The sequence below is a fragment of the Podarcis bocagei genome (genome assembly GCF_964188305.1).
Source record: "Podarcis bocagei genome assembly, chromosome: 1".
Classification (NCBI taxonomy): Eukaryota; Metazoa; Chordata; class Lepidosauria; order Squamata; family Lacertidae; genus Podarcis; species Podarcis bocagei.
This window is the reverse complement of record NC_138125.1, coordinates 60,468,118-60,489,510: the sequence shown is the minus strand read 5'-3', so window position 1 is coordinate 60,489,510 and position 21,393 is coordinate 60,468,118. Positions and strand designations below refer to the sequence as shown.

The 21,393-nt window shown below is 43.1% G+C and overlaps 1 protein-coding gene across 9 annotated transcripts in view; it reads left to right on the top strand.

Annotated features, from left to right (window-relative positions):
• Window positions 1-215: 215 nt before the first annotated feature.
• The window catches only part of PPFIA1 (PTPRF interacting protein alpha 1), a 73,213-nt gene continuing 52,035 nt past the window's right edge, over window positions 216-21,393 (top strand). For 5 of the 9 annotated variants that reach the window (XM_081163664.1, XM_081163660.1, XM_081163663.1 and 2 more), the window contains exons 1-2: window positions 218-1,397; window positions 2,758-3,021. In XM_081163664.1, coding sequence (XP_081019790.1) covers window positions 2,758-3,021 — 264 coding nt within the window. In that variant the 5' untranslated portion in view covers window positions 218-1,397. Of the gene's footprint in view, window positions 1,398-2,757; window positions 3,022-21,393 lie in introns of all 9 variants that reach the window. The other 4 variants (XR_014000753.1, XM_081163658.1, XM_081163661.1 and 1 more) reach the window with 3 other exon arrangements.

Sequence of the window (21,393 nt, the reverse complement as noted above, 5' to 3'; positions counted from 1 at the left end):
GCGTGATTTGATCCCCATCGCGGGGCTCCCCGCAGCGGAGTCTCGAACCCGCAGCCCCGAGCCTCCGGGGCGGGAGAGAAGGACGCGAGGCAGCAGCCCAGTCCTTGACGCGCGGTGCATTGTGGGCCACGCACTGTTGTGTGCAGGAGCCGCGGAGGCTGCCGGGAGCGGCGGGAGGCGGCGACGAAACTCTGAACGACGGCGGCGGCGGCGGCGGCGGCGCCGCGGAGCAGGAGGAGGCGGCGGCGGCTGAGGGCCCGGCTTGGGAGGCAGCAGCGGCGGCCGAACTCGCGCAGCTTCTCCTCGGCTCCACCAGCGGGAACCTCCCGGGCCAGAGGCCGCCGCCGCGGGACGGAGGAGCGCCGAGAGAGAGCAGCAGCAGCAGCGCCGCCGCCGCCGTGGCCACCTCGGATGCGGAGGTGGCGGCAGGAGGAGGCGGAGCGACCTGCGGGTGGGAAGGCCGGGCTCGAGGGTGAGGGGCGCTCGCCTCTCTCCGCCGAGGCCTCCGGGGAAGGGAAGCGAAGCCCCACCTTCCTGCCCCCTCTTCTTCCTCCTGGTGAGGGGGGAACCTCCGAGGAGAAGCAGCTCAACTTCGGGCTCCCCCCCCCCCACTCCCAACTTTTCAGCCGCTTCTGCGTTTTATTGGTTTCTCCATCCAATTTCTACACTTTGGGGTGGGGATTAAGGATTGGGGCTGCTCCCCCCCCCTTTTTTAACTTCCAGGGAAGATGCCCAGAACGGTTTCTGTGCCCCCTTGAAGCTTCCCCACCGCACACGCCGCCACCCACCACCGCCTCTCTCTGAAAGAAAACAACCAACAACCCGCTTAAGAGGAATTATAAATGCGGGACAAGAGACCCGAGAAGCTGAAAGAAGGAAAAGTTCCTGCGCTGCCTAACGAGAGGCGGGTTGGAGGAGCGCCCTCCCAGCTCCTGCGGGAATAGAGAAGTTCTCCCAACTTTTTTGGTATCTTCGGGTTTTTTTTTAAGTAGCGCCATCGTGACCTAAAGTGAGCTTTGTATACTGTGCACTGTTGATTGATTGTCGGCCTAGAAGCACTGAAAACAGTTGGCCCCTTTTTTTTGGCCACAGGCTTCTCCTAACCTGGCTTTTTTTGTAAGCCAGGATTAGATAGGAAGGGAGCTTGCTTGAAGACTGGGTTGTTCAGTATCTTGCTGCTGCTGCTGCTCCTGTTGGACCATCTCCTTTTCCAAGCAAGATTATTTATCCTCTTGTTTGTGGTTCAAGGATTATTTAATGAATGGATTTTGTAGTCAAGCTGGATGGCTGCTCTACCATTTGAAATGTTTTTGGAAATCATGCCGAGTTGCTGAAAAGAGCTGATATTGCTGGAAAATTTTAGCCTCTGGCAAAGCCTTTTTTGTTCACCGACCAAGGTAAATGAAACAATGGAAGCTTATAAATTATTTTAGTTAGCAGCTATAAAACATGAGATAACTAAGAGAAAAGTAACTACATACATTCCACTTTGATTATGTTGATTAATCCCTAAGAATTATAAATGAAGTTTTTCATTATATTATATAATCATAAACGTATGGGGAGTGGAATTGGTCCCACTGCATGGCCCTTGAGAAAATTGCTTGCTTATGTTTAGCTCAGTCTTTATGAGCATTTAAGGAAGGATAAAGGACTTTATTAGATGAACTCCTTAATTTGGTTGGCTTTAACAGAAAGTTAGCTGTTCAGTTTTGTCAGGGAACAGACACATTTACTCAGTTTTTTTTGTACTTTTTGTAATGCTGTACTGAAGTGTATATGTCCACATACATATTAAAACTTAAAGAGCTATACAGTCACTATTATTAAAATAGTTTAACATGTGCTTTGATGCTTTTGTATTTTGTTCCCATGGTGGCTTTTTGTGATGCATTGTAGGGTCTAGTGATGCTGTATTGCTGTTAGTGCTTTGATCTTCTGCTTGTTCATGAGGTTGCTTTTTGTGTTGTACTTCCTAAGAACCTGCCTGCTTATTAATTGATGGCGGCATCCAACTGCAAAAAGGCTCTAATGCTATTTTAATGGCAACAAATTTCTGTAATGGAGATTGTGCAGCTACAATAATAAGCTCATGTAGACAGTAAAACCTAGGTAACTTTCATGAGGGCAGAGGACAGTTTTAAGAACCTATTTTTCCATATAATTGATTGTAGTTCTACTGTAGATCTTTGATTTTATATGCATCATAAGCTTGCTTTTGAGTTTTGTACCAGTTACAGGATAGGATGCATGTTCTTTAAATCAACACATTTACATTGCTTAATAACTACTGCCTGTGGTTCTATACTTGCAATGCAGATTAGATTTCCTAATCTCACCCACAAATATGTGGGTGATTCACCCCTTTGCCTCTAATAACTTCAACAGGATAAAGTGTGTTGAACAATTGTGTTAAGTGAATCTGAGGACCTTAAAGGCATTTGGTTTTGTCAGGTTATAGGTAATGTAGCATAAGAATCTTGTTAGAAGTAGCAAGTTAGAAAATGAGGTATTGTGTTAGCAGTTAGTACTAGTAATACATTTGTTTTATACTTAGCTCATAAACGTCATTTGACGTGACACAGTTGTAAAGACACTGATAACAAACCTCCACTGCTACATTCAGATAAGTTAAAGAGGTTGTGGGGTACTTTATGTCATTGGGGAAGACCATTGCACATAAAAGCTCTGTTACTCTGGATTTGTATTTTTTGCCATGTTAATGGTATAACTAAATGTCTTAAATTTCATTTCAAGATGATGTGCGAGGTGATGCCAACTATCAGTGAGGCAGAGATTCCCTCAGGGGGAAGTGGAAGCCATGGTTCAGGTTCCCCCCTACAGTCGGATGCTGATTCCCATTTCGAGCAATTAATGGTATCCATGTTGGAGGAACGAGATCGCCTTTTGGACACACTGCGAGAGACTCAAGAGACACTAGCATTAACACAGGGTAAACTACATGAAGTTGGTCATGAAAGGGATTCTCTACAACGACAGCTTAATACTGCACTGCCACAGGTATGTTTTTTAATATATATATATATATATATATATAAACAAGCAAACCTTGATATCATTAAACTTTAGATCACTGTCTTTAGGAATTAACATGTGAGTTAAATGAAACACTTTAAAGAGCCCATAGCATGATTTTTTCCTTTGCTTAGTGAAATAATATAGGAAATAAGAGACAAAAAGTTTAATGTGAGCAGGAAAACTTTGAAGGTTGCTTCATACTGCACTGCTGTTGCAGGATAGACTCTCAGAACCTTGCAAATTTAGCTTTAGGTGGCTTTTTAGCTTTTTTAGAAGTAACAGTTTGTAATCAAGGTGGCCAGCAAGATGTCTAAGGCTAGAATAAGCAAACCTTTTGTGTAAGGTTTGTAGTAGTGTAAGTAGAGTGGTGGTGTTGTAGTGTAAATTGACAGAATTGATTGGCGTTAAAGGTGAATTGCTTTACTCTTAAAGATATCTAGGGTTCATCTTTAGAGAGGTGGAATTAAGCACATATAGAATCTGAGCAGCAACTGGAGGGATTATAAATTTTAAAAAACTACAATTCTGGTTGTGCCCCTATTATTTCTTAAGAGTGGGAGAGGGAGAATCTAGAGGTGTCAAACATAGTGAACCACTGTTCTTCTCCATATTAAGAAATTGTCATCTTGATCATTCTCTGTGCCAGGAGAGAGCTGTAGCAGCAGTCATAGTTTGCAGTCAGGTTTCTATAGATCAGAAAACAAGCACATTATGGCCCCACCCCTGCACCCTTTGTGTCCTTTTCTCCTGTCAGAGGCTGGACTATCCTATTAACAGCAGCTGCCAGACACTATTCTGTTAGGCTCTCTAGCAAAATAGTGAGCCACTCAAGTGCTAGGATATCCCTTTCTTTCTCCTGATAAAGAAAAAGCCCAACCTACCTGTAAGAGTTACTGGTCCCAGGATATGTGAGCATCAGAGCTCAGTGGGGTTTTGGATCACGTCTGTGGTCACCAGATGTAGTTGGCTCAGTCAGTTGCTGGCATACAATAAGTTTAAGACTTCTGTAATATAGAATCCCTCCAGTTAATGCCAGGAGAAATAGCAACAGATGATTGATCTTTAATAAAAAGGTAAAGGACCCCTGCCATGTCAAGTCCAGTCGCGAACGACTCTGGGGTTGCAGCACGCATCTCACTTTACTAGCCGAGGGAGCCAATGTTTGTCTGCAGACAGTTTTTCTGGGTCATGTGGCAAGCCGCTTCTGGCGAAACCAGAGCAGCGCATGGAAACGCCGTTTACCTTTCTGCCAGAGCGGTACCTATTTATCTACTTGCACTTTGACGTGCTTTTGAACTGCTAGGTTGGCAGGAGCTGGGACCGAACAATGGGAGCTCACCCTGTTGCGGGGATTCGAACCATAGAGTACATGCAAAAGGTCCCATATTCAGTCCTGGTATCTCCAGGTAGTACAAGGAGAAACCCTTGTCTGAAACCATGGAGAGCCACTGGCAGTTATTGTCAACAATACTACATTAGAGGGATGAGTGTCCGGGTGGGACCCCTAAATGGCTTGTGATCCAACAACCTAAACAGAGAGCCTCTGCCAATATCAACTGATCTCAGGCCCTATGATTGGCAGGGGAGACAGGAAATGGCAATAGCTCTCCATGGTTTCAGGTGAGGGTCTCTCTCGGTTCTACCTGGAGATACTTGGGATTGAACCTGGGTTCTTTTGCATGGAAAGCATGTTCTCTTTTCTATTGCTGAGCTATAGCCCTTCCCATTAAAAAGCTTCTTATGTTCCTTTCTTAACTGAACCATCATACCTACTTCTGAGATTTGGAGCTGGTTAACTACTTGTTGCCCTTGTGCTGCTTCAGTATTAAGTCTCCTCAGATTATTTGGTGTGTGTTTTTTTAAGCTGCCACTTAAATACTGACATATGTGTTGAGCTTTAATGGAATGCAGAGTCTGCAGAGAAAAGCTCCTTATTTTGGCTGTAGTCTTAAATGAGAACACAATGCATTTGTTATATGTAATTGTTAGAAGAGGATATTTAAGGCTTTCTCTCCCACAGGGATATGTTTGGGGGGGAGAGGGGGAGGAGGGTGTATCAGTTTAAGAAGTTACTTTGGAGACTGCCAGGGGAGAGAAACAATAGGATTTTATTTTTGTTTGTATATATGTAAATAAAGAAGCAAGTAGCCCAACTATAGCCAACCTCTTGTCAAGTATGCTACAAGTTGATTCCACTGCATAAGACAATACCTCTCTAATAATTGGCATGAGATTACAGTAATATGTTTAACAAACAGTCTTGTGGCACCTTAAAGATGAAGTAATTTATTCTGACATAAGTTTTTGTGGCCTTATTTGTCTTAAAGATGCAACAGGACTCTGTTTGTGTTTTAAGAGACTAACACTTGTACTCCACTGGACATGGAACAAATTTTACATCATTACGATCTAAAATAATCAGTACTCAAAAACACCACAAGAAAAGCAAGAAAATAGAAATAGTTTTTCCTTATGTTGGGTCAGATCAGAAAGTAAATAGTCCCTGTAGATCAGTGTAACAAAGGGTCTCAAATCCAGTTTCACTGATGCTAACGAAACACTGAAAATTCAACCTAGAGCCTGATTATATTCAACGTTTGAACATGGTGAAGCCACTTGGCATTCTTGTTTGCTGTAAAGATTGTTAGAACAACTTTATTTAAAGCAGAGATGGGGAACCTGAGGCTCTCCAGATACTGGGTTGCAACTATGTGTCATCCCTGACCATTGGTCATGCTGGCAAGGGCAAATGGAGTTGGAGTCCAGTAACATATAGACAACCTCAGGTTCCTCATCCCTAGTGTAGGGATAACTTTCATAAAGAAATAGCATTACACTGAGAATTTTGATATACAGTGGTACCTCGCAAGACGAATGCCTCGCAAGACGGAAAACTCGCAAAACGAAAGGGTTTTTGGTTTTTTGAGTTGCTTCGCAAGACGATTTTCCCTATGGGCTTGCTTCGCAAGACGGAAACGTCTTGTAAGTTTGTTTCCTTTTTCTTAAAACCATTAATACAGTTGCGACGTGGCTTCGAGGAGCAACTCATAGCACGCGGTGTGGTAGCCTTTTTTGAGGTTTTTGAAGACTTTGGTGATTTTTGAAGCTTTTCCAAAACTTTTCCGACACTGTGCTTCACAAGACGAAAAAAACCGCAAGACGAAAAAACTCGCGGAACGAATTAATTTCGTCTTGCGAGGCACCACTGTATTGTTTGCTAGACTCTAGCATTTGAACTTCTTTGGATGTGCATATGGTTGGCTTAATGAAAGTTGAAGATTTAGAGAAGCAATCCTATTGGTTCCTCCCTCCTTCAGAGGGAGTGTAACCCCATCAAGAGTAGGCAACCTACTATCCATCCAGTCTAGGGAACCACGCACTAACAGTGCCTCAGTCTTAAAGGCAAGCATGTTTTTTAAATGCTTGAAGACAAGAATGGAAATGCTTCTCCAGACTAATTTGTGGCCATTCTTTTAAAAACTTATGCTTAAAGCCAGTGTTAGAAACTGAGATATGAAACCTAGGAGCTAAATGGCACCTTAAACCTAGGTTATGGGTGCAACAACGGAATGTCTAGGCACACTTTTCATAACAAGAATACAAAGCTGAAAATGAATGAACTGCAACTAAAATCTTATATTCATTTTCCATATGGTCTAGTCCTCATCTGAAGATTGCAAAAAACAAATAATAATAAATAATAATAATATATTTATATCCCGCCCTCCCCAGGCTCAGAGCGGCTAACAACAGTAGAAGTAATACATCATTCTAAAACCAATTCATTCTAAAATCAATTCAAAATCAAATTAATGGCAACAATTGGACTAGAGTTCTATGAGGATTACCAAAGGAGGGGGTCAGGCTGTGCCATGGCCAAAGGCCTGGTGGAACAGCTCTGTCTTGCAGGCCCTGCGGAAAGATGTCAAGTCCTGCTGGGCCCTAGTCTCTTGTGACAGAGCGTTCCACCAGATTGGGGCCACATCGAAAAAGCCCTGGCTCTGGTTGAGGCCAGCCTAACCTCCCTGTGGCTTGGGACCTCCAATATGTTTTTATTTGAAGACCGTAAGGTCCTCCATGGGACATACCAGGAGAGGCGGTCCCGCAGGTACGAGAGTCCTAGGCCGTATAGGGCTTTAAAGGTTAAAACCAGCACCTTAAACCTGATCCTGTACTCCACCAGGAGCCAGTGCAGCTGGTATAGCACCGGGTGAATGTGATCCCACGGTGAGGACCCCGTAAGGAGTCTCGCTGCAGCATTCTGCACCTGCTGGAGTTTCTGGGTCAGTCTCAAGGGCAGCCCCATATAGAGTGCTTCCCCTGCCTGCCCCCATAATATTCTTAAGACGGTCTCTTCTCCAGTCTTCAGAGAGTGGCTGGAAGTGTGGCGGCAGAAAAAGGCCCTCCTTTCCTTCCAATCTGCAGCTTTAATCTGAAATCTTAGGCACAGTACTGTGCTCAGAGCTCAGAAACTGCTCATGCTAATGAAATTCCTTGTCTCAAAACACTTAGAACAATGGGAATTTTGAATGCTGCTTAAAGCTTACGAAATAAGTTGATGGGTGAATCAAATTCACATGTCTAATTTTAACCTGGACAATGTGTCATGTTTGGATACTCAGCTATTCGTTTCTTTAATATATAGAGGAAAACGACACGAGGGAAACTAGAGGCAACTTATCTAACTTGGTGCTCAGTGCCTAAAGACTACATGTTTTCATAATCACATACAGCTAAACAAGCAAAATAACTGACTACCAAAATAAAAAATGGCAACAACTAAAACTGTACCCATTACCTCTTGAAATTAAGTGCAATATGTATTGAATATATAGGTATGATATTGGGGGTATGTGTTATTTTTGGTTAGTGCATGAAAGTTAGTGTTAAATAGTTTTTATGTGTTTGGTTCTACAATGATACATTTCACCACTAAAGACATATTTATGTAATCTACAACACATGGTGTATTTGTGCACCTGTACTTATAAGCAGAGCTTGTTGGAGGCCAGGGGCAGGAGTCTTGTTAGAATAAAGTTATCAACTCAAACGAAAAAAGCAGATGGTCCCTGACGGGGCCTCCTGGCTGGCTTAGACCTTGGAGGCCTAGGGCAAGTGTACCTGGCTGCACTTCCCTTCATGGACCTGCTTACAAGTGTATGAAAAATCAAGAAATTTTTTTTTCTTGACATGCAGTTACTAAAATAGGCTTTGGAATTAGTGAAACAGTTTTGAAATTGCAGGCATGGAGAGTTGCACTTCTTTATAGGCCTGCAGGATGAGTAATCTCAAGCAGTACTGATTAAGTTGTTGTAAAAGAAATGGTCATAATTGCTGTTACATGACTAATTATAGTGATTTGCTTGTGACACATAACATGAACTCTGCAGAAAAGAATGTTAAAATGTGAAAGGCTTGAATGCCCTTGTATCAGTGTCCCTTCATGTTATTCTAATACATTGGTACCTCTGGTTATGTACTTAATTCGTTCCGGAGGTCCTTTCTTAACCTGAAACTGTTCTTAACCTGAAGCCCCACTTTAGCTAATGGGGCCTCCCGCTGCTGCCGCTGTGTGATTTCTGTTCTCATCCTGAAGCAAAGTTCTTAACCCGAGGTACTATTTCTGGGTTAGCGGAGTCTGTAAGCTGAAGCGTATGTAACCTGAGGTACCACTGTAGTGCAGAACATGCAATACATTTGTCCAAATAGCTATTAACCTCTAATATATTCTAAAATACTGAAAATTTCTTAGTGTAAGCTTCCAATGTTGTCTTTTTTTAAATAGTTAGGCTGTTTTTTCCCAGAATTTGATTGATTTGTTTGATTTAGAATTTCTCCAACTAGGCTTTGCTGTGAATTTTTGTACCCTGGATAAAGAAGGTTGAATTGCAGCAAGTAAGCTGTTAAATGTAGGAACTTGTTTAGGATTAGCCTCCGTGGCATAGATCCCTTTAATTTTTAGGCATATTCTCCCCTTACCTACACAAGTTCTGATGGGAAAGAAGACTTTTCTGTCCACAGCCATCAACAAGTACCTCAAAATATCTCTATTTAGGCCTACACCATGCCAGCTAAGCTGTGAGCATGCTGAGGCTGCCTTTGGTATCAATGTGTTACAACCTACAAATGTTTTGCCTGCTTCTAGAATCGGTCCCTGCCTGTCTTCTTTCACGATGGCTCAGGTCAGCATGAATTGAGCTCTCTAAAACTTGTAAACTTCTCTATGGCCATGTGGTATGCTTTTGCATTACAGCTGTTGTTAAATAACACAATTAGAAAGAGATATGGAATACACTGCTTTGTTTCTTGAAGAGGAAGAATCTTTTCTCACAGGTGTGGGCCTCTCCCACTGTTGATGAGTAATCCACATTCTTAAGAGGCTGGAGCAACTCCCCTACCAAGAAAAGTTACAACATTTGGGTCTTTTTAGTATGGAACCTGATAAAGATTCAGGACAGGCAAAAGGATGTAGTTAGTGCTTCATGTAGTGCAGGAGTGGGGAACCTTTGGCCCTCTATGTGTTGCTGAACTTGTAACTCCCACTAGCCCCAGTAAGCATAGCTGATGACCAGGGATGAAATGAATTTAAGTTCAGCAACATCTGGAGGGCCAAAGGTTCCACACCCCTGACATATTGCACAGGTAAACCCCCACGGGATGTAGTAATGGCCACCAACTTGCGTGGCTTTAAAATAAATGCTGGCAAATTCACAAAAGAGAAGACTATTGGTGGCTCCTGATCACAATAGCTGTTCACTGCCTCCAGTATCAGAGACTGTATGCCTCTGAATCCCAGTTGCTTGAGAGCCTGTGAGAGAGTGCTGTTGTACTCATGTCCTGATTGCAGGAATCCCATAGATATCTGATTGGCCACTGTGGAAACAGGATGATGGATTAAACGGCTCCTTGGCCTGATCCAGCATATCTCTTCTTACATTCTTGGTACATGCAGATGTTGTTTCCCAGAGTGCCAGGCAGGGGTGGATCTACTATGAAACTAATGAAGCTTAAGCTTCAGGACCTCTAATCCCAGAGGAGGCCCTGAAGTGACTTTAGTCCACATTGCTTAAAAAAATGGGGTCTAGTAGACCCAATTTGAGTCTCATGACTCAATTTTGTGTTGTATATATTACAACAATTTCAAAGTTTGAAAGTCAGTAGCACAGATGTTGTAAAGGTGTGGTGATCTGTCATGGAACAACTCAATTGAAGAAGATAACAGTGGTTACCCAGACCTTGTGGCTGGTTGTGAAGGGACCCCCATAATGGTTCAAGCGTTAGGGCCCCCAAAATGTAGGTCCCCCACTGGTGCCAGGGCCCAGTAGTGTGCTATGAGAAGCTAGTTTTTGCACTATGAGAAATTAAATATTCTTTTAAGCCTAAAGAACCCAATGGCACATTCAGTTCCCTATTTCATCTTTGCAGAATTGACTGCTCTAAGTCTTGCCTCCTTCCATTTGGCCTCCGCAGGTCATGTAATCCTGACATTGGTTCTAAATGCATTTGGCCAATTCAACACCTCCCAATGTAGTGAAGCAGCATAATTGCTCATACTTAGAGGAGGCTTTCTATTAAGTTTCTGCATTAGTCACTGTTCTAGGCATGGCTCCTTCTAGTTAGGTGATAATCCTAGAACGGTGAGTCATGCAGAAATGTGTAAAGACAGTTCCACTGATGGTGTATAATTCTTGCTGTTAACTATATATGATGAATGGGCCACCAGCTGTTAATGAATTGCAATTTAATCATTTGTCAACATTTGCTATGCCGGCTGAGGCAGATATAGGATGTAGTCCAACAACACGTGTGGAGAGCAACAAGTTGTCCACCCCTTCTCTAAAACATAATACAGTGGTCCCTCTGGATGCGAATGGGATCCGTTCCGGAGCCCCGTTCACATCCAGAAGCGAACGCAACCTGCACGTGCGCGGGACGCGATTCACCGCTTGCACGCATGCGCGTGACGTCATTTTGACCGTCTGCGCATGCGTGAGCGGCGAAACCCAGAAGTAACGTGCTCCGTTACTTCCGGGTCGCCGCAGCGCGTAACCCGAAAATACTTATCTCAAAATTACTTCAACCTGAGGAATGACTGTATTTTCTTAGGGTGCAAGTGTAAAGTGTTCTTATTCTAGGAGAGGGGGAAAGAAGTGGCTCTGCCATCAGTAGTTTTGTGAAGCACTGGGCCAAATATGGAAAAAAGTTTAAACACAACATTTATTCTAGCTATTGTAGGTATTACATTATATTAGATGTTGGATATAAAAATGATTATAGTGATGAACGCAGTCTAAACCTTACACCTCCAAATAACTACACAGCTTGTTTCAGGAACTGTTCTTGCTGAAAATTTCCTTGCTTACAAGTATACAGGGATGATAATTGAGTACATTTTGAACTGCCATGAAAGAGGTGGCTAAATTCTTTTTTATGAAGTTGCAGGTTACGAAATGCATTTGCATTCTAAGCAGTAATGAACTTGAAAGCTGTAAATGCAGACGGGAGTTTACAACTTACAGGGTGGCCAAGTTCTTTCAGTAATTTGAAGACTTTCAGATGTTATCTGTGTCAACACCTAATTGCAATATTTAAAGCACATTTCCCAGTAAAATGTAATTGGTTTGCACCCAATTTAGAATGTCATCATGCAATGAAAGCTACTATCACTGGCAAAGTTGTATGGCTCCTGTCTTTTGTGAAAAAACAGCTAGGACAAGGTATTCTTAATTCGGCGTCCCCAAACATTGAAAACATCAATAAAACATGTAACCAACCTCCTGATCACAAATGCCTGATATTGCATAACCCTGTAGCAGAATTCTAGATCCTCTTCCTCTCTCAAAGTGATGACTCTTATTTTTTGCACTTTGGAACATTTTTTGCACTTTGTAAGTCATTAAAGTATTTTAGTTGCCATCCTTCTTCTGCCTGTTGTTTTTGGGAAGCAAGTTTTGTTTAATGTAGTTTAAATAAACTTAATTGTTGTATTAACAAAACTTTAGAAGTAGAAGTAGCACTAGAATCCTTTGTCTGTTCTTTGTCCCAAAGTGTCATGTCAGCTGCTCTGTTCTTCCCGTAGATGTCTGATTTTTTATGTGCTTGATAGTGGGCATTGCCTAGGATAGCTAGAAACAAGGAGCTACATCAAAAGTAGCTAGACATGCCAGCAAGCACTTAAACACTGCATTTTCTAATTATTATTTTTGTATTTAACAAGTGTTAAATCTACAGAATGTCCGAAAGTTTAATCCCAGAGTGCCAGCTAGCATTACTGTATTGAACAGTGTGTGCTTGGCGTTCCACAAAATGCAAAAAAAGGTTCTTGCTTAAAGAAGCTTATAGTTCAGCAACATTTACCTCAAAATAATTTAGTCTTCAATGTGCATATAATGGTTATTGCCTTTTAATTGTGATGGCTCAGCAAAAATGCAGAATTCTAGTGAAATCTGAAAAAAGGATCTTAAACAACTGGCACAGGGGGTAGAAAGAAAAGGTATCATGAGCGAATGACAAGGGTTATCCCAGAACAGTTAATTCCAGTTTTGTCAGTTAGGAGTGAAATGCAGTCAATGCTTTTAACTACTTCAAAGAATCATTGAAAATTAGGTGGGCCGTTGTGGTTTTTTCCTACTCAGAATTTGTAGAAATAGAAGTACTGGGTATTTCATTTAATATGTATATTCTACTTTGCAGTGTGCATTGAGCAGAGCTGTGATTTAGGGAAAGTTCCCTGCTCACAAGTACTGCAGATAAATGCCTACAGCCTTACAAGATCAGCTGCCAACCAAAACACACTATAGGAGAGTGAATGTTTCTATTGTGAAATCCTGGCATACTTTTCTCCATGGGCCCCAGGACCATTCGATTTCACTGAGGGGAACTGTGGAGAAAAAGCTTAATGAGAAATTCAGAACTCTTGGTGCTGAAAAGTCAAATGTAGGCCACTAGAATATGTAAAGCATACTTGTTTCTAGAACGCATTCATAAGGAAAAATGTAGTTGCCACAGGCATTTTTTAGTAAGTTTTCCAATAGTTTTATATTTACAGTGGTGAGAGGATTTTTGAGACGATACCTCTGGCCATCAAATAGAACAAGAGGTTTTCTGTTGATCGGTTGACTGGGGTTTTTAAAACAGGTTTAACAAACAAACAATTATATTGCCAAACAATGTTTTTTTTTTTTTTTTTAAGGCATTAACATTATAGGAGCAAAGAAGATAATCACCAACAGATTAGGATAGCTACGCTAATTACAAAAACCAAATACAGCGGTACCTCGGATTACAGACGCTTCATGTTACAGACGCTTCAGGTTACAGACTCCGCTAACCCAGAAATAGTACCTCGGGTTAAGAACTTTGCTTCAGTGTGAGAACTGAAATCGCGCAGCGACAGCAGGAGGCCACATTAGCTAAAGTGGTACCTCAGGTTAAGAACAGTTTCAGGTTAAGAACAGACCTCCAGAATGAATTAAGTTCTTAACCTGAGGTACAACTTTAGCTGTTACTGTGTAACTATGACATTAATAGGTCTCAGGGTAGTGTACATGGATCTCCCACTGTCCTGTTAGTTTAATAGTTGGAAAAAAACTATGGTAGAGGTTAGGTTGAGCATATGATTGCTGAATGAGTAATGGCCGAGTCCAGGTTTAAATGCAAGTGCCCCTGTTTCTAGCCTTATACTCTATCCTCTAAGTCAGTGGTTTCCAAAAAAAGGGGGGGTACATGGTTCTATCCCTTGCCTTCCCCCAACTAATTTTTTGTCATTTTTGTGCAATATTTCAATATATTGGCCAAAATATTTTTGAAATCACACCATGATAACAATTTTGACCCAGCAATATATTGCTTCTCGCGCGAGGGAGAGCAAGGAAGCCGGTTTCAAGGCACCGCTGATCTGAACTGCCTTCCCTCACACTGAGGGAGACCAGGGCAGCTGATCGCCCTCACTTCAAGGCACTGTGGCACTACCATCCCCTGGCACTGAGGTGAAACAGTGTTTCTCAGTCAGCAGGAAGGCAGCAGCAGGCACAGTGGATATGCATCTTCACTGGCTGTCACTGCTGGCTGCCCCATGGACAACGGCTTGATCTCCGCGGCTGCTCCATCCCTCATCCTCACGCCTGGAATCTCCAATTTCAGACATCATGATATATCAGAATAGTGCAATGTTGAAAATGCTGCTGATATATCACAATGTTGAAAACCAGATATCGCTCAGCCCTAGTCTGTTTTTTAGTGTAACTAAAATCCTTTGCTTATTAGGAGCTATCCACATTTTGTTCAAAAAATTGCTTTGCAGAGGTAACTACCATAGAGTTAACAAAATTTTCAAAAGTAGGGAGTCTGAGGCTTGGCTTTTGAAAAAGAGGGGGTCCTCTGTAATCAGCTAATTAGGAACCTCTGCTCTAGGTAGTAATAACTGTTTGTGTTCTTGTTTGAATGTACTATACAGTGGTACCTCGGGTTAAGAACTTAATTCATTCTGGAGGTCCATTCTTAAGCTGAAACTGTTCTTAACCTGAGGTACCACTTTAGCTAATGGGGCCTCCCGCTGCCGCCGTGCCACCACTGTGCGATTTCTTTTTTTACATTACCTCCTCAAAAGGCGAAAGTGGCGCATTGCAGTGTTGGGGCCCCTTGGTTTAACACCTCTTGCAAACAAGCAAGATCCCTTCTTCGTTCCATCTATAATGAATACAAAAACTCTAATGCCCAGGCTCTACCATCCTCCTATTTACAAGCCAAAAGAGCATACAAACAGACTTTAAAGCTGGCCAAACGTGAGTGGTATCTAAAGCGTTGGCGAGCCTTGATTGCGGCCTCTAGATCCCGCAGACCACAGGAATTTTGGGCTTTGATAAACAAAAGAGGAAGGAAGTACCCACTGACGATTATCCCTGCGCCCACATGGGAACAATTCTTGAGTAAATATTTCTCCTTGGCAGAGGAATCCAACTCATCCACGGAATTCCGAGCCGACCACCTACCTTTGTGGCCCTCTACCGACCCAGACCTGATAATGGACTTGATATTAGATCTGAAAATGGGCAAAGCCCCCGGGCCGGATCTAGTCCCTGCTGAGGCTATTGTTGCACAACCGAGGTGGTGGGCTGAAATCCTGGCCAAAGTCTTTGATGCGATTAATTCTACGGGGCTTATCCCTAGGTCATGGAAGGAGGCCGTGATCGTGCCAGTCCATAAAAAGGGTCCCCCTGCTGACCCGGAGAACTATCGGAACATCAGCCTTTTGTCTATCATCGGGAAAATCTATGCAAAATTTTTGCTGTCTAAGCTGTCCCATTGGGCAAACGACTCAAATTTGATTGGCCACGAGCAAGCGGGCTTTAGGAACAATTATTCGACCACTGACCATATGGTAATTATGTATCATCTTGCCAGAAAATATTCTGCCCCGAGTCGGGGGCGCCTATGTGTCGCTTTCATAGACCTAAAGGCCGCCTTCGACAGTCTCCCAAGAAACTGTCTATGGAAGAAATTAGAGAGATGGGGCATAGATAGAAGGCTGTTATGGCTTATAACCCAATTACACCACGGGTCGTCGGCTAGAGTGAGACTCACACCGGCGGGAAACCTATCCAACGAGGTCCCAATAAATAGAGGTGTGCGCCAAGGCTGCATTTTGGCCCCACTCCTCTTCAACTTGTTTATTAGCGATATGAAGCTCTTTCTGAATGAGTCTCAAGCCAACATTCATGCCCCCCGCCTAGCTGATTTTCGCTGCCCTCTGCTCCTATATGCCGACGATGCAGCGATCCTTTCCTACTCTAGAGTCGGTTTATGCAGAGCTCTAAAGATTTTTGCGGCTTATTGCAAACTCAACCATCTGACAATTAATCATGGGAAATCTAAAGTCCTGGTCTTTACCAGGTCTCGGAAAACTTACAGCTGGAAGTTAGATGGAGTCCAATTAGAACAGGTTTTCAAATTTAAATACCTGGGAGTCTTTTTTCACTACAACCTAAGCTGGAAGCCACAGATAGAGTATTTACTAAACAAAGGGAAAACAATACTTTATACTCTACTCCAATTTTTTGCGGCCGACGGAGCCTCCCACATCCCTTCTGCATTGAAGGTGTACCATGCAAAAGTGGTTTCCACCCTCTGTTATGCTGCCCCACTCTGGGCCCCAGGGTCCAATTTAACATCGTTGGGGACATTGCAGAATCAGTTTCTCCGTCGCCTCCTGAAACTCCCCATGTGTGTGAGCAACGCAGCCATACGTCTGGAGTTAAGGAGTGCATCATTGGAGACTGTCATCTGGAAGCGAGTCTTTGGTTATTGGCTGTCCAGCTGGCATAGGCTTCCCGACCATTACCTTTTTCAGTGCCTCTGGCGGGACGACTTTGTCAATCCGTGGGTAGGAAAAATCCATGCCAAACTTCTGAGCATCGGAATTTCCCCAGCGGACTCCTTAAAGATGAACTTACGCTCAGCCAAAAGCCTTATAGAGCAAAGATTAGCAGACATTGAAAATCAACACAACCTCGCCGGGGGTGGGGGTGTCTGCTCCCCCAGGTATCACGGAATAACCCCACCACTTGGCCTTCCATCATACATGTCATCTCTTTCATCTGTACCACACCGACTTGCATTTATTCGTGCAAGGTTCAATGTCCTTCCATCGAACCTGCTGAGCCACAGATTTTCCAAGGGTTTGGTGTCTCCGCTATGCGTGTGTGACGGGAAAACTGTTGATTCTCTTCCACACATAATGTTCAACTGCCCCCTACACAGCATAGCCAGGACTAAATTCCTGGGTCCTGCTTTACTGCGCTTGGTTGGCAGGCCTGTTGAGTCACACGCCGCACTACTTTTGCAGGATACAGATCCTTCTGTAACTCTGCAGGTGGCGAGATTCCTGAATGCGGTTATCTCACACACAAAAACCACCAAAAACAGCAACAACATCAAAAACTAATCGGACAGTTATGAAGAAGAGTGCATGTCGGATCTCGTCTTCAGTTTTCCTTTTTCTGGGATCCGTCCCCTGGAGCTCTCCGGGCCCCAAGCTCTTATCTGGCTCTGCTCAATGACCCACCCCTGCATCATGGCGTTCACCTTCTGGTGCCGAATATATCGGTCTTTATGCCTCTGTGCTTTTATGTTTGTACATACTTTATGGGCTAATAGCCGTAAATAAATAAATAAATAAATAAATGGGGCCTCCCGCTGCCACCGTGCCACCGCTGCGCGATTTCTGTTCTCATCCTGAAGCAAAGTTCTTAACCCGAGGTACTATTTCTGGGTTAGCGGAGTCTGTAACCTGAAGCGTCTGTAACCCGAGGTACCACTGTAATGTTATAGTAGGTAGTGGGAAAAGATTTGCTGTGCTACTGGGTTTGCCCCTGAGTCTTTGAATGCTAGAGGCTGTGCTCCCTTTTCTATCACAGGACAGCGCAGTGAAATAAAAAAGGTCAGCTGACATCCAAACAGTGACATTTTTGGCATATTTGATAATATTTGACTGGTATCAAATAGACCAGGGGTCAGCAACCTTTTCCTGCCGTGGGCTGGTCCACCATCCCTCAGACCATGCGGTGGGCCGGACTATATTTTGAAGAAAAAAATGAATGAATTCCTGTGCCCCACAAATAACGCAGAGATGCATTTAAAATAAAAGGACACATTCTATTAATGTAAAAACACGCTGATTCCTGGACTGTCCATGGGCTGGATTGAGAAGGCGATTGGGCCGCATCCAGCCCACGGGCCTTAGGTTGCCTACCCCTGAAATAGACTGTCAGTTGTCCAGTGTGTCAATCCTACCCTAGCAGCAACTTTGGCCTGTGGTATAGCTGGAATGTGTTGTGGGAAAGCATGTTTGATTATGTGATGCTTCCTGGAATTATCCAATTTGCATGCACAGCAGTATTTCAACTGTTCTACAGTATGTTTTTTGCTGTTCATTTTGAAAGAGTCCATTTTTAAAAATAAGTAATTGATATCTTTGTGTTCTCAAAATAGTTCATGAGATATGCTTATTTTTATCTGTAAAGATAAAGTCAGAAGTCTAATTGAATAAAAATATGCAAAGCATCTGCAAGCAGTAGAATGACACATGGTTCTACTGTTTGCATCTGGTGTAAATCCAAGAAGTACCCTTGGACAGATGACTGTCTCCAATATGGCGTCAGAAAGTGGTGGGAAGCTAATTTAAGATCATTCATCTAGTAGTGCTGTCATTTTCCAGTAATGTATACCAAGCTTTTGTATTGGAAAAAACATTTGTATCCAGAAGTGTTGTAATGCTTTAGTTACAGAGTACTACAGTTTCAGTCATCCTAAAACCCAATTTCCAAGATAGCAAGAATGAAGAATGTTTAAAGTAGTTGCCATAAATGCTCATAAAAAATTCAGTCAGGAAGATGAAGAAACGAGTCCCACTCTTTAGGTATAAAGAAACTTAATTGAGTTAAATATTTTTACCTGCACATTCCTCAACTTATTCTGTATTATGTCCCCACATCAGTCAAATTGAGGAAATATATTTTAGATTTCACTCAAAATGTGTTTCATTCGGTCAGTTAACTTTGGACCTGCAGTTTCATAACAGAACACTAACATTTCTAAAGAAGATCTATTGAAGCTTGACAATCACCTCAGTTAAGCTAAGGAAATCTACTATTGTAAATGATCTTGCATGTGCTTATAACTGGCTATGCATATTTGAACGCTCTTGTAAATGATCTTGCATATGCATATAACTTGATAGGCATATATGAAATATACAACACAGGATGTGGTTTATTGCTGAAAACATTACAATAATTTGTTTTTAGTCATCATAAGAAGCATTGTTGCCTAGCTGGCAACATAAGTGTTTTGAAATACATTGAAAAGAAAATATTGCTTTGGGTTGCATTCTGTTCAAATGCTTGACAGAATGGCATTTCCATCCAAGTTCTTGTTACACTTTTACAGCTTGTTCATAGGTCACTAGAGAAGCTTTAGGGTCAAAGTATATTATTGTTAATTTGCTAGTGTATTAAACATTAGGTGGAGTATAATATAGTTAGCCCCCTTGCACTCATGGAAGGGGTTTCCTCCAGCAGATACCAGATCGAAGGTGCAGATTAAATCTGGCTGCTTATGAGTCTCCCATTCTAGATGCAAAATGAATGGTATAAAGTAACACAAAAGAAGAAGGGAAAGCATGCATGACTTTTAAATTTAGTCAAAAGGCTTTTATAATCTTAGATTCTAGATCCTCTGGCTGGGGCGGGGCGATATGGGATTGAGGGGGCAACTCCCATCTCTTGCGGGGGTGCAATTAGTGCCAGCACCGTCCGTTAAGAGTTTGGGTGTAATCTTCGATACCTCCCTCTCTATGGAGGCGCAGATTACAGCTATAACAAAGGCGGCATTTTTTCATCTCCGCCAAGCTAAGCAGTTGGCCCCTTATCTCTCTCGCCCGGACCTAGCCACTGTGATCCATGTGACGGTCACCTCCAGACTGGATTATTGTAACTCGCTCTACGTGGGGCTGCCCTTGAGACTGACCCAGAAACTCCAGCGGGTGCAGAATGCCGCGGCGAGACTCCTTATGGGGTCTTCGCTGCGAGATCACATTCACCCGGTACTATACCAGCTGCACTGGCTCCCGGTGGAGTACAGGATCAGGTTTAAGGTGCTGGTTTTAACCTTTAAAGCCCTATACAGCCTAGGACCCTCGTACCTACGGGACCGCCTCTCCTGGTATGCCCCACAGAGAAACCTACGGTCTGCAAATAATAACATCCTCAAGGTCCCAGGCCTCAGAGAGGTTAGGCTGGCCTCAACTAGAGCCAGGGCCTTCTCGGCTGCGGCTCCAATCTGGTGGAATGCTCTGTCACAAGAGACTAGGGCCCTGCGGGACCTGACATCTTTCCGCAGGGCCTGCAAGACAGAGTTGTTCCGCCAGGCCTTTGGTCAGGGCGCAGCCTGACTCCCTCCTCTGGCAACCTGCACAGAATTTTGCTTAATTGGTTGCCTTCAATTTGATTTAATTAATTTTTATAATGAAATATTTTTAGATTGTGTAACTATTTTACTGTCTGATTATTTGATTGTTGTTAGCCGCCCTGAGCCCGGCTTCGGCTGGGGAGGGCGGGATATAAATAAAATTTAATATAAATAAAATTTATTATTATTATTATTATTATTAGATTTTTTAAAAAATACATGTTTCATTGTTTTCTGCTCGTAACATATACCGTATTTTTCGCTCTATAGGACGCACAGGACCATAGAACGCACCAGACCATAGGAGGGGGAGAACAGGAAAAAAAAATTCTCCTCCTCTCTGCTCAGCGCCCCTTCAGCAAAGCGGTAGGAGAAATGGAGCCCCTTCCATTTCTCCTGCCGCTTCGCTGAAGGGGCACTACGCAAAGAGGGGGAGATTTTTTTCTTCTTGTTCTCCCCCTCTAAAACAAGGTGTGTTCAAGGTGCGTTCACCTGAAGCCTCCGGAGACCAGCGGGAGTTCCTTTCGACCTGCTCTTTGGGGCTGGCAGGGGGAAGCGCTGCTTTCCCCCACCGCCAGCCCCATAGACCAGGTCGGGGCGCACCGCCTTCCCGCTGCTCCCCGAGCTTGTGGGGCTGGCGGTGGGGGGAAGCGTTGCAGCCTTCCCCCCACCTTCATACAGCCTTCGTAGCCTCTGCAGGGCAGCGGGGTGAAGGCACCCCGCTGCCCTGCGGAGGCTTTGCGCAGCCATCTGCAAGCTAGAACAGCGAGACAGAGCGCTCCTCAGCGCTCCGTCTCCCTGTTCTGGCTTTGGGCTTAGCCGCGCAGCCTGCATTCGCTCTATAGGACGCACACACATTTCCCCTTAATTTTTGGAGGGGAAAAAGTGTGTCCTATAGAGCGAAAAATACGGTACATACTAAAAAGATGCATGCATCTTTGGTTAGATTTTCTTTATTTATAAAAAATGTTTATATACCATTATGTCATTAAAAAAAAATCAAAGCAGTTTAAACAGTAAAACATAAAACTCTACAGTGTAAACCATATTAAAAAGTTAAAAACAGACATCAATTAAGCATTGTGGAAAGATGTATTCAAACTGCCTATTTGGGCCTGGCAGAATAGAAAATTTTTAGCATGCATTTAAAAGTTGTTTTGTATTCTTTGTTTTATAGAATATATATAATAATGTTATGTTACTAAGCAATTTAAAAAAACACCAAGAAAAAATTTACAACCCCCCCACAAAGCATGCATTTAAAAGTTGTCACAAAAGGTGCCTGCTGAATCACTATTGGCAGAGTATTCCGCCAATGATCGGGGTGATGGAAGTTGTAATTCAACAACACTTGGAGGCTAACCCTGTCATAAAATGTTTGTTAAATAA